Source organism: Thamnophis sirtalis, unplaced genomic scaffold, assembly GCF_051295495.1.
Source record: "Thamnophis sirtalis isolate CommonGarterSnake01/CBP01778 unplaced genomic scaffold, rThaSir2_p1.2 scaffold_4, whole genome shotgun sequence".
In the NCBI taxonomy this organism is placed as follows: domain Eukaryota; kingdom Metazoa; phylum Chordata; class Lepidosauria; order Squamata; family Natricidae; genus Thamnophis; species Thamnophis sirtalis.
The window spans coordinates 66,664,277-66,680,163 of record NW_028261384.1 but is presented as its reverse complement, the minus strand read 5'-3'; the positions used below and the strand labels follow the sequence as shown (position 1 = coordinate 66,680,163).

The following is a 15,887-nucleotide window of genomic DNA, read 5'->3' as shown; positions in this document are numbered from 1 at the left end:
AATTTTTATCAGAAGGGAAAGCTGGGTGAAACTACTTTGAGCTAGATTTTAAATTAACGTTAGCATAAATTTGATAGTGGTAAACATCAGACAAGCAAGGGATGAGGGTAAAATTTACGTTGTTTAAAGCTTATTAGAACAGAAAGCCGGTTGGGATTATCTTAAGATAAGTGTAAAAAGAATGCGGAATGATTTATGTTGTTTAAACTTTGTTAGAAGGGACTACTTTAAAATAGAAGGTTAACTGATTCTTGCTGAAAGTATTATTTGAATATGTGGAATGATCCATGCTATTTAACTTTTATATGAAGGGAAAGTTGGTTGAAATTGCTCCGAGTTACATTTTAAACAAATGCTAGTATAAATTTGATAGTGGTAAATATCAGACAAGTAAGGGACGAGGGTAAAATGCATGTGGAATGAACTATGTTATTTGTGGTAAACATTAGACAAGCAAGGGATGAGGGTAAAACTTATGTTGTTTAAAGCTTATTAGAACAGAAAGTCGGTTGGGATTATTTTAAGATAATGTGTAAAAAGAATGCTGAATGATTTATGTTGTTTAAACTTTGTTAGAAGGGACTACTTTAAAATAGAAGGTTAACTGACTCTTGCTGAAAGTATTATTTGAATATGTGGAATGACCCATGCTATTTAACTTTTACTTGAAGGGAAAAATATCAGACAAGTAAGGGATGAGGGTAAAATGCATGTGGAATGAATTACGTTATTTAAATCCTATTAGAAGAGGAAGTTGGTTGGAATTATCTTAAGATAGAAATTGATTTCTGTGTAAAGTAATATTTGATTTACGCTGCTTAATTTTACTAAGAAGGGGAAGCTTGGCTAGATTATTTCGAATTACTGTTTGAAAAGGGGGTAAAGAAAGATCATTCATGCTGTTTAAATTTTACTAGAAGGGAAAGTTTGATTACTTGTCTGTAAAGTTATATTTGAATATATGGCATGAACCACGTTGCTTAAATTTTATCGGAAGGGATCATGAGGTTTAGGAAGAGGAACGGGAGAACCTACAGAAGGTTGGGGTAAATAGCAAAGAAGTAAGAGACGAGAATAAAATATAGATAGAATGATTTATACTATTTAAACATAGATAAAGATGGGGGGCTGAGATCAACACAAAGAGTGGTTTCCCTTTTTTTTCTTTTCTTTTTTCTTTTTTCCCTTTTTTTTTCTTTCTCTGTTTTTTCTCTGTTTTTTTTTCTTTTGATATATTACTTTTATTTTTTAATCCATATGTACACAAGATATTTTAGACAGAAGGTAGCACCAGGTGTGGGCCCTGGGAAGTCGGGAGGATTAGGGATGGGGATTTGTGGGGGGTGGGGTGGGGGGGTGTTAACATAGCCTTAATAAGAACAAGAATGTATTTATATACGGTGGTTCTTTTTTTTTTTTTTTTCCTTTTTTTTATTTCTTTTTTTTTTCCTTGGTTCATTTTACCTTTATCAGATCAAACAACACTCGAATAAAGGCATACACCAAGGAGGGAGGTAGAGGGAAGGAAGAGGGAGGAGTAAGGAAGGAGTAAGGGGAATGTAAGGAGTAAGGGGAATGTAAGGAGGGTGTCTGGGGAGTAAGGGGAGAAGGAAGGTTTGAGGGGAAAGGGAAGTAGGAGGGGAGTGTTAGAGGGAGAAAGGAAAGTTGGAGGGGGTAGATGGGGTGTATGGAGGATGGAAGGGTTAGGTGGGGTTGTGAATGATGAGTTGTGTTTCCTTTTTATCTGTTCGTTTTATTCCCTTTTTCTTTTTTTTTCTTTTCTTATAGTGAATACCCTGTATATAAATGATTGCAAATGGAATGTGAAAATTGAATAAAATATATATTAAAAAAAATAAATGATGACAACCTATATATATGTATGGGTATAATATAAGGAATCAGAATGAAAATTGCAAAAAGTGATCTCAGAAGGAGGATTAGAAAAGTTTGTTACTAAATATTATGGATGTTTAGCTAGAATAGGACATAAGGATTCAGTGCAGAAATATTAAATGAAACACCAGTATGTGGTTATGTATTAAATCTAGGTATATTTTATGATGAAGGACGTTCAAACAATTATAGTCAAATAAAAATTGGAGGTATAAGGGTTTAGTGTTTATTAGGATTTGTATGCCGCCCACTCTCGAGAGATTTACGGCGGCTTACAGATAAAAGCAGGAAGGGGGAACATATAAAAATAATTTTTAAAAAAAAACAGACATTAAAATTCACAACATTCATAGCTCAGAATGGGGCTGGATAAATCAACAGCCCCAGGCCTGCCAGAACAGCGAGGTCTTAATAGCTTTGTGGAAGGCCGGAAGAGTAGTAAGGGTCCGGATCTCCACGGGGAGATTGTTCCATAGGGCCGGAGCCGCTACGGAGAAGGCCCTCCCCCGGGGAGTCGCCAGCCGACATTGACTGGCAGATGGAATCTGGAGGAGTCCTAGTCTGTGTGATCTTATAAGTCTCTGGGAGGTAAATAGCAGGAGGTGGGGTCTCAGGTAGCCAGGTCCTAAACCATGTAGGGCTTTAAAAGTAACGACTAGCACCTTGAAACGTGTCCGGAGACCAATGGGAAGCCAATGCAGCTCGCGGAAGATAGGTGTAACGTGGGTGTACCTAGGTACACCCATTATCGCTTGCGCGGCTGCATTCTGGACTAACTGACGTCTTCGAACACTCTTCAAGGGCAGCTCCATGTAGAGCGCTTTACAGTAATCCAGTCTTGAGGTGACGAGAGCGTGAGTGATCGTCCGAAGGGCCTCCCGGTCCAGATAGGGTCGCAACTGGTGCACCTGGGCAAAGGCCCCCTTGGTCTCAGCTGACAGATGATGTTCTAGAGTCAGCTGCGGATCTAGGAGGACTCCCAAATTGCGAGCCCTCTCTGAGGGGCGTATAATTTCACCCCCCAGGCTCAGAGATGGAATAGCTGGACCATCCTTGGGAGGGAGCATCAATAGCCACTCAGTCTTGTCGGGATTGAGTGCAAGCTTGTTTGCTCCCATCCCTGATAGCCTCCAGGCACTGGGACATCACTTCTACCGCTTCGCTGAGTTGGCACGGGGCGGACAGATACAGTTGCATATTGTCCGTATATTGGTGGTATTTAATCTCGTGCTGGCGTATGATCTCACCCAGCGGCTTCATGTAGATGTTAAATAGGAGGGGGGACAGGACCGAGCCCTGTGGCACCCCATAATTGAGGTGCCTAGGGGACAATCTCTGCCCTCCAACCAACACCAACTGTGACCTGTCCGAGAGGTAGGAGGAGAACCACCATAAAACGGTGCCTCCCATTCCCACCTCTCGCAACCGTCGCAGAAGAATACCATGGTCGATGGTATCGAAGGCCACTGAGAGGTCAAGAAGCACTAGGATAGAGGAATGACCCCTATCCCTGGCTCACCAGAGATCATCGATCAGCACGACCAAAGCAGTTTCCGTGCTGTAACCAGGCCTGAAACCCGACTGAAAGGGATCCAGATAATCAGTTTCATCCAAGGTCCGTCGGAGTTGAAAGGCCACCACCTTCTCAACAACCTTCCCTACAAAGGGGAGGTTGGAAACTGGATGATAGTTGTTCAAAATGGCTGGGTCCAGAGAAGGTTTCTTCAGGAGGGGTCTCACCACCGCATCCTTTAGGAGGTGCGGGAAGGATCTCTCCCGGAGTAGGAGAGATCCTACTAGGATCTCTACTAGGATCCTCCTAGTAGGAGTCGCTCAAGACCTTCCCCTGGTACCTCGGCTGGTACCGTGCAATTGGAGTCCAGGTCCGTCTGAATCCGAGCGACTTTATCCGCCAGAAACTGGAGAAATTCCTCAGCTCTACCCTGTAAATGGTTGTCCGCAAACCTCCCGTTCAAGAGGGAGCGGGCTATTCTAAACAAGGCGGCTGGGCGCGATTCTGCGGATGCAATAAGAGCGGCAAAATGCGCACATTTTGCCGCCCGTATTGCCACGAGATAGATCCTGATATAGGCTCTCATCAGTGCTCGGTCCGATTCAGAGTTACTAGCCCTCCAGCGGCGCTCTAGGCATCACTTTTGGCGCTTCATCTCCCGGAGTTCCTCGGTAAACCAAGGAGCCCTCCTGGATCCACTACCTCGGAGAGGCCATAAAGGCGCAATCCGGTTTAGAGCCCCCGCCGCCACTGTATTCCAAGCAGCGACTAAGGATTCTGCTGGACTGTGGACAAGAGCGTCAGGTATTTCACCAAGCGCCGTCTGAAATCCCATAGGGTCCATTAGGCGCCTGGGGCAGAACCACCAAATCGATTCCCCCTCCCTACAATGGGGGATTGGTTTCCAAAAGTCAAGCCTCAGTAGGAAGTGATCAGACCATGACAAGGGCAAGGTCTTAATGCCCTTCAAATCTAGATCACGTCTCCACTGCTCCGTGAGAAATACGAGGTCAAGCGTGTGACCCGCTGAGTGAGTCGAACCCCGAATTACTTGGGTCAAGTCCATGGCTGTCATGGAAGCCATGAACTCCTGCGCCCCATCAGACTGTTCGCCGAGCGAAGGCAGGTTGAAATCCCCCAGCACCATAAGCCTGGGGAACTCTACCGCCAGTTCGGCTACTGACTCGAGGAGCACAGGGAGGGCTGTTGCAACGCTGTTGGGAGGTAGGTACATTAACAACAAGCCCACTTGACCCTCAAGGTCCAACTTCACCAACAGGGACTCACAACCGACAAGCTCCAGAGCAGGGATCCTACGAGGAACTAATGACCTTCGGATGATGACAGCCACTCCCCCACCCCTTACTTGGGGTCGCGGCTGATGGAGCACCTGAAACCCTTCGTGACGACTAGCGCCTTGAAGCGTATCCGGAGACCAATAGGCAGCCAGTGCAGCTCGCGGAGGATAGGTGTTACGTGGGTGAACCGAGGTGCACCCACAATCGCTCGCGCGGCTGCATTCTGGACAAGCTGAAGTCGCCGAATACTCTTCAAGGGCTGCCCCATGTAGAGCACGTTGCAGTAATCCAGTCTGGAGGTCACAAGGGCGCGAGTGACTGTTGTGAGAGCCTCCCGGTTCAGGTAGGGACGCAACTGGTGCACCAGGCGAACCTGGGCAAATGCCCCCCTGGTCACAGCTGACAAGTGGTGTTCAAAAGTCAGCTGTGGGTCCAGGAGGACTCCCAAATTGTGAACCCTGTCTGAGGGGCGTACTGTTTGACCCCCCAGCCTGAGAGATGGAACACTTGGCCAATTAGTAGGAGGGAAGCACAGCAGCCACTCGGTCTTATCTGGATTGAGTACAAGCTTGTTAACCCCCATCCAGTCCCTAACAGCCTCGAGGCCCTGGCACATCACGTCAATCGCTTCATTGAGTTGGCACGGGGCGGACAGATACAGCTGCGTATCGTCCGCATACTGGTGGTATTTTATCCCGTGCCGTCGAATGATCTCACCCAGCGGTTTCATGTAGATATTAAATAGGAGGGGGGACAGGACCGAACCCTGCGGTACCCCACACGTCAGGGGCCTAGGGGTCGATCTCTGCCCTCCAACCAACACCGACTGAGACCTGTCCGAGAGGTAAGAGGAGAACCACCGTAGAACAGTGCCTCCCACCCCCACCTCCCGCAGTCGTCGCAGAAGGATACCATGGTCGATGGTATCGAAAGCCGCTGAGAGGTCAAGGAGCACTAGGACGGAGGCATGACCTCCATCCCTGGCTCTCCAGAGATCATCGATCAATGCGACCAAAGCGGTTTCCGTGCTGTAACCAGGCCTAAATCCCAACTGGAAGGGATCCAGATAATCGGTTTCCTCCAAGGACCGCTGGGGCTGAAAGGCTACCACCTTCTCAACAACCTTCCCCACGAAGGGGAGGTTGGAGACTGGACGATAGTTGTTTAGGACGGCTGGATCCAAAGATGGCTTCTTCAGAAGGGGTCTCACCACCGCCATCTTAAGAGCGGGGGGAAAGATCCCCTCCCGAAGAGAGGCGGCAACAACCGCCTGGATCCAGCCCCGTGTCACCTCGCTGCTGTTAGCAACCAGCCAGGAGGGGCACGGGTCCAGTACACATGTGGAGGTACTTACAGCTCCCATGGCCTTGTCCACGTCCTCAGGGGTAACAGCTTGAAAGTCAATCCAGTGATGTCCTGCCAGATTATCCCCTGGTGCCTCAGCTGGTTCTGCGCAATTGGAGTCTAGGTCCGCCCGAAGCCGAGCAACTTTATCTGCGAGGAATTGGACGTAGTCCTCAGCTCTGCCTTGCAAAGGATCGCTCGTATCCCTCCTATTTAGGAGGGAACGGGTTATCCTGAACAAGGCGGCTGGGCGCGACTCAGCGGAAGCAATCAGAGAGGCAATGTATGTTCTTTTAGCCGCCCTAATTGCCCAGATGTAAGCTCTGATGCTGGATGTTAGAAGTGCTTGGTCTGACTCGGACTTACTGGATCTCCATCGTTGCTCTAGGCATCTCTTTCAGTGCTTCATCTCCCGGAGTTCCTCAGTAAACCAAGGGGCCCTCCTGGATCCACTGCCTCGGATCGGCCGTAAAGGCGCAATCCGGTTAAGAGCCTCTGTCGCTGCTGAGTTCCAGGCAGCAACCAGAGTCTCCACCGGACTGCGGACGAGGGTATCAGGAATAACCCCAAGCTCCGTCTGAAAGCCCAAAGGGTCCATAAGTCGCCTGGGGTGGAACCACCTAATCGGTTCCTCCTCCCTACAGTGGGGGTTTGGTCTCCGAAAGTCAAGCCTCAGTAGGTAGTGGTCCGACCATGACAGGGGTAAGATCTCGCTATCCCTCAAACCAAGATCACAACTCCACTGCTCCGAGAGAAATACGAGGTCGAGCATGTGACCTGCCGAGTGAGTTGGGCCCCGAATTACTTGGGTCAAGCCCATGGCTGTCATGGAAGCCATGAACTGCGTTCCATCAGAGTGTTCACCGAGCGAAGGCAAGTTGAAATCCCCCAGAACCATAAGCCTGGGAAACTCAATTGCCAGCTCGGCTACCAACTCGAGGAGCGAGGGGAGGGCTGCTGCAACGCTGTTGGGAGGCAGGTACGTTAACAGCAGACCCACTTGACCCTTGAGGTCCAACTTCCCCAGCAGGGACTCACACCCGACAAGCTCCGGAGCAGGGATCCTACGAGGTACTAGAGACTCTCGGATAACAATAGCCACACCCCCACCCCTTCACTGGGATCGCGGCTGATGGAGCACCTGAAAACCCTCTGGGCACATCTCTACGAGGGGGACTCCTCCCTCCGGGCCCAGCCAGGTTTCAGTAATACATGCCAGGTCTGCCCTCTCGTCTAATATTAGGTCCCGGACGAGGGGAGCTTTGTGGACTACAGACCTGGCATTTAGCGACAGCAGCCTGAGACCAGGGTCCTGATTACTCGCACCATCTGGCCTTGGAGTGGGACTCATAGGGCCGGAAGGAGGGATCTCTGTGACGTAGCAAGCCCTCCTTCCCCGGTAATGGCCAGCGCTAAAGTCCCCGCCATATCTGCCCCTCCCTGTTAAGACCGTAATGCTCCGGCCCACTCCCGTGTCCATGGTCCCTCCACCCACCCTCATAGCCCCCGCATTCTCCAGCAGGCCCTTCGAATCAGACATCCTGAGGCTGGGATTGGGCCCAGCCTCTGAATCAGACCTGTGGGCCTTGAGTTTGGTAGCCCTGATCTATATCATAATGTAAAAAATGAGAGTGTATGTCAGCTTCCGGTAGGTCAGAAGAAGTGCTGGTTTGTAGAGACTTTATCTCTGTTCTGGTATGAACTGATCATTAATGATTACAAAGCAAAGCAATGAAATATAGTCAGGGCTGTCTTCCCAGTGCTCCCCGTCACCATTAAATGTTCCTACTGCCCCGCCCTATCCTCATGCACGCCAAGTGTTCCATCTCTCAGGCTGGGGGGTCAAACAGTACGCCCCTCAGACAGGGTTCGCAATTTGGGAGTCCTGGACCCACAGCTGACTTTTGACCACCACTTGTCGGCTGTGACCAGGGGGGCATTTGCCCAGGTTCGCCTGGTGCACCAGTTGCGTCCCTACCTGAACCGGGAGGCCCTCACAACAGTCACTCGCACCCTTATGACCTCTAGACTGGACTACTGCAACGTGCTCTACATGGGGCAGCCCTTGAAGAGCATTCGGAGACTTCAGCTTGTCCAGAATGCAGCCGCGCGAGCGATCGTGGGTGCACCTCGGTTCACCCACGTAACACCTATCCTCCGCGAGCTGCACTGGCTGCCTATTGGTCTCCGGATACGCTTCAAGGCGCTAGTCGTCACTTATAAAGCCCTTCATGGTATTGGACCTGGGTACTTGAGAGACCGCCTGCTGCCAATTACCTCCACTAGACCGATTAGATCCCACAGATTAGGCCTCCTTCGAATTCCATCCGCCGGCCAGTGTCGACTGGCGACTACCCGGAGGAGAGCCTTCTCTGTGGCTGCTCCGACCCTCTGGAACGAACTCCCCGTGGAGATTCAAACCCTCAGCACCCTCCAGGCCTTCCGCAAAGCCCTTAAACCCTGGCTGTTCCAACAGGCCTGGGGCTAAAGAGCTGTTGCCCCCGTCTCGAATGGTATGACTGTTGTGTGTTTTAAATTATGCATTGTTATGTGTCGTTTTTTAATTTTTTGTCTGTATCCCCCTTCCCTGGTTTGAGTTGTGAGCTGCCCTGAGTCCCCTTCGGGGGAAAAGGGCGGCATATAAATATAATAAACAAACAAACAAACAAACAACCCCCACACAACACTGGAACTGCTGAAGCAAGTCCTGTGCTCCTACGGCCACCTCTCAGATGTTCTCACCACTCCCTGTTTTATTTAGCCACCTCAATGCACATGCGGCTGCCTGCCAGCTGTTCCTGCCACTGCGGCTCAATTGTTCCAGCCGGAATCATGTTGGAGCAACAGAAGACAAGCAGGGCCGCCTCTCACCAACTCGGATCAGTCATGGAAGGGGCATGCAGTGGTTGTATTGTCCTCACCAGAAGGGTCCCGCAGTAGCCTCCCCCGCCAGAATGGCAGCCCCGGACTGCCAAGCATGCCAGAGCTGACAGTGTGTTTCTAGAACATCTCTTCATTATTAGCTCAGTGAATTAAATGTGTTTCAGAGTCTGTACAAAATTATTTCTAGTTTCAATTGTAACATCATCTGAATGTCATGCAAGTGCAGAACATTACAGTATTTTTCAGATGCACCTTTTTCCCGCACCCTTTTTTAAGAGGGTGAAAATCTGGGTGCATCTTATACACTGAATACAGCATTTTTTGCCTCCTGAAACCCCGCCCCCTTTGCAAAAATGACCATGCATAGCCTTTAGGAGGCTTCCAGAGTACTCCTGGGGGCTGGGGAAGGCAAAAAATGAGCTGTTTTTTGCTTGTTTTTGACCCTCCCAGCCCCCAGGAGCACTCTATAAGCCTCCTAAAGACTATGCAAGCCATTTTTTGACACAAAAAAAAAACGGGCCAGTTTTTGCGAAAAACAGGCCATTTTTGAGAGGTCTGCAGAGTGCAATTTTTATAGAAAAAAATTTCCTCTTCAAAATCTTATACTCCAAAAAATACGGTATTTGTTTGTTAAATTGATATGCTGAAAGTAACCATTTGCAGAAAATTTTGCGGGTTTTGTAATACAGTGATAAAATCATTAGCTTATTGCTAATATTTAGTAGCTTAAATATTAATATTTAATTTAAATTAAGAAAGGCATTGATAGACATAGGGAAAGCTATGTTGTATTTTAAATCAAATTAAGATGGCAAAATATTATTGGCTTCCTCTTTCACTGTGAATGCATAGTGAATGGATGTGCTTTACATGTGATTGAAACAATTCTAAATATTCTTAAGACTAATTCTTAAAATTTTTAAAAATATTTTAATTGAAGTTAATTGGTTTTATATATTACAAAGTGGAATTTACAATGACTGTCAGATTACATGAAAAGCAAATTATGTATACTAAAATTCCATGGAATCCTGCCTGCCTACTTTAGTAACTCAATCTCTACAAGTTGAACTAGCAGCGATGATACTTATCAGTTTATGCAATAATCAATTTGGCAAAAAGGTTATGTTTATAGTTTTACTATACTTATTCAAGTATATCTGATACCATTTTTAACTTTATTGTTTCATCTTCTGAATCACATTTACAGAAATATTCTAATGCTTAAGCTGCAAGTGTTAATGCAACAATTTTCTTATTTTAGAGTATTCTGGAACTGGGCCCTAAGTACCTGAAATTGTATACTAAAAATATTCCTTCATGGGTACGTTTAATATTTTATTGCACAAATATTATGATATTGTATCATGATTTTAAAACTATATAAATGTTAATGTTATATTGGTCTTTTCAAATAAATTGTATTATTTAATCTGTTATTCTATCTAATTTAATAGTAAATTTGATCTTTTTTCCTATTTTTCCATTTGTTTGTTATCTTCATTTTTATTTGTTTAAATTCTGATTTACATCATTATGAGATTTATTTTCTGATGAAAGTGTTTATTTATGATCATGCTTTGTGCCCTGACAACAAAAGCCATATGAAACGGATTAAGGTCTGGTCAGCTTCAGCAGCAGTGTAAGCTAGCCAAACCAATTTAAGTCACCGAGCTGAGCATGTTAACTTATGGTTAACTAAGAGCCGCGGTGGCGCAGTGGTTAGAGTGCAGTACTGCAGGCTACTTCTGATCACCAGCTGCCAGCAGTTTGGCAGATCGAATCTCACCAGGCTCAAGGTTGACTCAGCCTTCCATCCTTCCAAGGTGGGTAAAATGAGGACCCAGATTGTTGGGAGCAATATGCTAATTCTGTAAACTGCTTAGAGAGGGCTGTAAAGCACTGTGAAGTGGTATATAAGTCTAAGTGCTATTGCCATGGTTAGCATTTTTTAGGGATGTGCTGTGTTGCAAAGAAAAGCAATTCTGGAAAAGATAGCTCATTTAAACAATTTCTCCTCAATGTGGGAGAATAAAAAAAGAGGGAAAGGTCAGGCACAGAACACAGTATGAGGAACTTTATCTGAATAAGATAACAGCAATCAATGATCTTGACACTCTCTCCCTCTCGCATTTGCTCCCTTTCTGTCACATGTTTACTTAATAACCAAATTGTTGGAACAGAATGCAGTCATTAAAAAAGGAGAGGGTATATTTTATAAGTTTGGTAAGCTACTGTCAGCCCTCCTGGATTAACCAGATAGGAAACATAACTATATTAGCTATATCTACTTCATTGTAAAAGCTATATTAATAGACTCTTATGAGTCTGAAGGTACAAACTTTCAATCACCACTTTTAACATTTGATCTATTAAGGCGGATTCTTCTTTATTTTCTTTCTCTAACAGCTAGGCCGTTGGGAGCTCCTCCTTCTCTTATACGATTGTTTCCTGGTCAGCATCTCTTTCCCTCATCCTACAATGTCATTCGCATATTCTATTTCAGCTACTCAATGATGTTATAAATAAAAAAAAACTGATTCAATAAACACAGTATTGCAAGCACAGGCAGAGCAAAATACTTGGCTAGCATGCTGCTTTTTCTTCCATCAAAATATTTTCTCAATTTATTTCCTATTTATGGATAAACAGGTTGCTATTGCATCTCATTGCAGCAATAGACTCAAGTTTTAAATTATTAGTTTTTAAATTGGTAAAATTGTGGTTTACAATTAGATTTAATAATAAAAGAATGGCTAAGACAATAATTTTGACTATTCAGAGAAACATAAGCAAAAAAATCTTTATTCAGTTCCTTAGAGCACATCCCGAATGAAAACTTGCTGATTTATTTAAAATTAGAATATGATTCAGAGCAAACAATTATGTAAAATTAAAATAGCTATTTTATTATAATAATTATAGTTGTACTTATGTGGAAATCTTTCAAATGTCTACTGTCACTAGCACTGCTCAATTTTTAAAGTATTTCCTTCAAACCTTAAACAGTGATGACTGAATATTTTCTTGCAGTTTAGGAGCAGAATAAATGCAAACACAGTTTATGGAAATTGCAATCAAATGTAATAGATCCAATCTGGAGAACATTGTCCCTGTTCCATCTGTTCTTATCATTTCTATAGGCTTTGGAAGGATTTTCTTGCCTGTTTGGGACAATTATCTTGAAATTCTTGATGTGTCTAATATTTGGAATATCTGACGACGTAAGTTAAAACCTAGTTTTTATGTTTGCTATCAGAGTAATGCTTGCTAGCTTTATATATTTTGTATTCTGGTAATATGTATAATGTTAAAATTTCATATTAGATGTCATTGTTTTACTTGAAGTTGTAAAAATATACTTGAGAACTATGCCTATGAATAGAGTATTATAGTATAGTTTAAAAAATAAATTAATACCAAATTTAAATCTATTAATTAATCACCCTCCTTGGATATCTTTATGTTTCATTGGGGTGTACTACCTGAAGAAAATTATGAAACACAGCAATCATTGTGCAGTAGTAAGTTATTTGACAGATTATAAATGTCTTTAACTATGGCTGTATCAGGTGTACTCTCTGAGTGATGTCATTGAGTTTCACAGCGCTCTTCCTTGGAGATTTGAAGCAAGTGTCAAGTAATACATATCCTGATCTTGGAATGAAAAATTTAGCCTCCATTTGTTCCTAACACCCAGAAGCTACTGAAACTTTTGCAGGGGTGTTCTTCTGGTCCTTTTTCCTTCACTCTTTTATGCTGGTGAAGATTCTGGGAATTATCTAGGTTTCATGTTTCGTTGCTCTCAGTGAATTACAGAAGTATCTGGTTGCAAATTATTAAAAATAGGGGGTAAGAGACACTTATATTAAGTGTAATAATGATAGAAATCATAAATCAACATATTTTAAATAAATAATGAGAATAGGAAGCATAATTGAACGCCAAATAACTTAGGCAAATAAAAGGGGAAAAAACCCATATATTGTTTTATGTGTTGTGAGAATAAATGTGTACCTGTGGTGATTTACCAGCAATATTTTAGGCAGCATTAAATTATTTATTTATTTAGCAGCATTTCTAAGCTATTCAAATCCTGAATTGTCTGGTGGAAAATAGGGAAAACAAGAAGAAAAGTCAATTTCAAAATTTGATTTTGAATAATATAATTAATACAAAATAGTATAATTAGAACAATAAATCCTAAAATCTACTTTGCCCTCTAGTTTAAGCCAAAGACTTGGTGGAAAAGACCTCCAAAGGGAGAAGACCGTTGCAAGTAGAGATTATTATTAAGAACACCTGCTAGTTTGTTGACATCCATGTACCTCACAAACAACAGAGATTCTTAGCACCTCAAGGACACCAGATTGGATGGGCATATGCTATTCAATAAAGTATTGTTTCACATAATCCAGCACAATATTGTGTAGGGTTTTAAAGGTAACAGCACTTTAAATATGCATGGAAGCCTACTAGTAACAATACACCAACTTTAAAGTTGGTGTTATTTTTAATCGGCAGATTCATTCCACTACCAATCTTGTCACAATACTTTGCATTAGTTGTAGGTTCCAGGTCATCTCCAATGGCTGCCCCAGAGCTAATTACAGAGTGATCTAGACATGAATTGCTGTTTCATGGAAAGAAGTAAATAATGTCGAAATGAATACAGTGAAACATATATGCCTTCCAATTTCCTAGTCTTTTTTAAAATTAGAATTCTGCCCAATTCTTGCAGTGTACTCTGATATGACAAACAAAACTGAATGTAGTTTTCAGCCAATAATAGTTACTTCCCTATTTTACATTACAGCTCACATAATACTAATTTGTCTAACAAATGTTTCACTGTCATTTTTTTCAATTAGGTCCATATAAGTAATTTGTTAAAAGCAAAACTTACCGGTTATAGAGATTTTGATACATCAATGTATACTTGTGCTGTGGAGTTTGATTTCATGGAAAAAGAGGTAAGTATCATTTATTCATTCATTCAATACATTTCAATTCTTTTGCAATTAATAAGATTAACATACTAATTTATTGAAATTTTTCTATTTTGCCAACTCACCTCCATCCAAAACAATATTTTGACTAGACTGAATGTATATATGTTTGTGTGTGTACAAAAGCAGAGAAACTTCAAAAAATTCTCTAAACACTATTCTGAATAATTAGCATATGAATGGCAAAGTGCTCAATTCTCACACATGGGAAATTTATATACTATATGCATTAAAGGCAAAGTTAAGAAAATGCTGTTCAGTTTATCTCTGCCTACTACTTTGATAATGTTTGTTTAGATTTCTGCATCATTGTTTTTGTAGTTAGATTGAACCATAGTTAAATAGTTTCACTTATTTAAAAGCCAATTAAATTCTATTTCAAAACAAGCCCCATCTAGTGTAGTAGAAATAAAATGAGTTCAGAAAAATGTGTATTTATTTATTATGATCCAAAGACTTCCCAGTCCAAACCAAAATAGTTTGCCAAATGTGCATTGCTGAAGTGAAAGGCATAAATAAGAATTATTTCTGAATGAGAAGTGATTATTTAACTTTACAAAATAATCCACAGGAATCCAATGGATTTGTAGATAACAGATTCTAAATCCTGTGATGTGTTTATATCAGTGTGGGATTTAAATAATTTAACAACCGGTTCTCTGCCATAATGACTCGGTGGTCATGTGACTGAGTAGGCTTGGACAATACAATGTGATTCTCTCCTCGAGAGGCCCGAGTGGGGTCTCCTTCAGGCTCTATCCTGGGATACCAAGAAGTAACATGAATTTTGAAACCCAGCAAGAAGCCTAATTTGTCCTTGCACTGAACTGCAGGCAGAGCAGGAAGTTCGCCTGGCTCCAGCTGGGGAAGCTCCCATCTCGGGCCTCAATTTTTCTCTGCCAGGTAAGAAATGGTGGTGGCAGGAGTGTCACCCTCTGCTTACCCGCCTGATGCTGTGTCATGAACGAGGGAATAAAGTGACGATAAAAATTCGCAAATCCCAAAAAAATCTGTAATTGTTTGCGGATGCAGAGGGGCGCCCATTCAGTGACAACTTGGACCTTTGCTGGGTCCATCTCGATGCTATCATGGGAGATGCGATACCCAAGGTAGTCAATTTTCCCCTGATGAAATTCACATTTAGACAGTTTGGCATACAGTTCCGCTGCTCGGAGTTTCTTGAGCACTGAATGCACCAATTTCACGTGTTCTTCACGTGTTTCTGTGTAAATAAGGATGTCATCAAGATAGACCATCACGCCTTTGTACGTACAGGTGCTCATGCAAAACTTCATTTATTAGTTGCATGAAAACAGCTGGTGCCCCCTGTAGGCCAAATGGGAATACTTGGAATTGAAAACAACCAAGTGGGCAGTTGAAAGCAGTTTTCCATTCATCATGGTCTCTAATTTAATTCTGACTCTGTAGTAGGCTTCTCTTAGGTCCAATTTCGTGAAAATATTTCCTTTACCCAATTGGGCCAACATATCCTTCATTAAAGGTAGTGGGTAGAGATTCTGAACACACACAGCATTCAGTTTTTTGTAATTAACATATAGATGAAAGGAGCTATCTTTCTTTTCTCTGAACAATACTGGAGCAGCCACTCGGGGCCTAACAGGTTCAATAAACCCCCTTTGCAAATTTTTGTCAATAAACTTCCTTAATTCATCCATTTCATGGGGGTCATCGAATAAATCTGAGGTTTTGGAAGTTTTACCACAGGGAGAATATCAATGCTGCAATCAGTTGGATGGTGTGAGGGTAATTTATCAGAGGATTTTTCACTGAAAACATCTCTTAGGTCCCAATATTCTTTTGGGATTTTCTCCTCCCCCTCAATTTTTTCTTGACCCCTGGCTGCTATGTTAGAGTCAGCGTTAATTCGTTTGGGAGCGCTCCCCCCCCTCAGGGAGCGTAGCAGATCGGATACGCAACCACCCT

The 15,887-nt window shown here is 43.2% G+C and overlaps 1 protein-coding gene across 4 annotated transcripts in view; it reads left to right on the top strand.

The window, feature by feature from the left end:
- Positions 1-15,887, top strand: part of DPY19L1 (dpy-19 like C-mannosyltransferase 1) — a 140,926-nt gene that overhangs the window by 66,944 nt on the left and 58,095 nt on the right. For 3 of the 4 annotated variants that reach the window (XM_087713069.1, XM_087713068.1, XM_087713071.1), the window contains exons 13-15: positions 10,199-10,258; positions 12,078-12,158; positions 13,806-13,907. In XM_087713069.1, coding sequence (XP_087569195.1) covers positions 10,199-10,258; positions 12,078-12,158; positions 13,806-13,907 — 243 coding nt within the window. The remainder of the gene's footprint in view (positions 1-10,198; positions 10,259-12,077; positions 12,159-13,805; positions 13,908-15,887) is intronic. The other variant, XM_087713070.1, reaches the window with a different exon arrangement.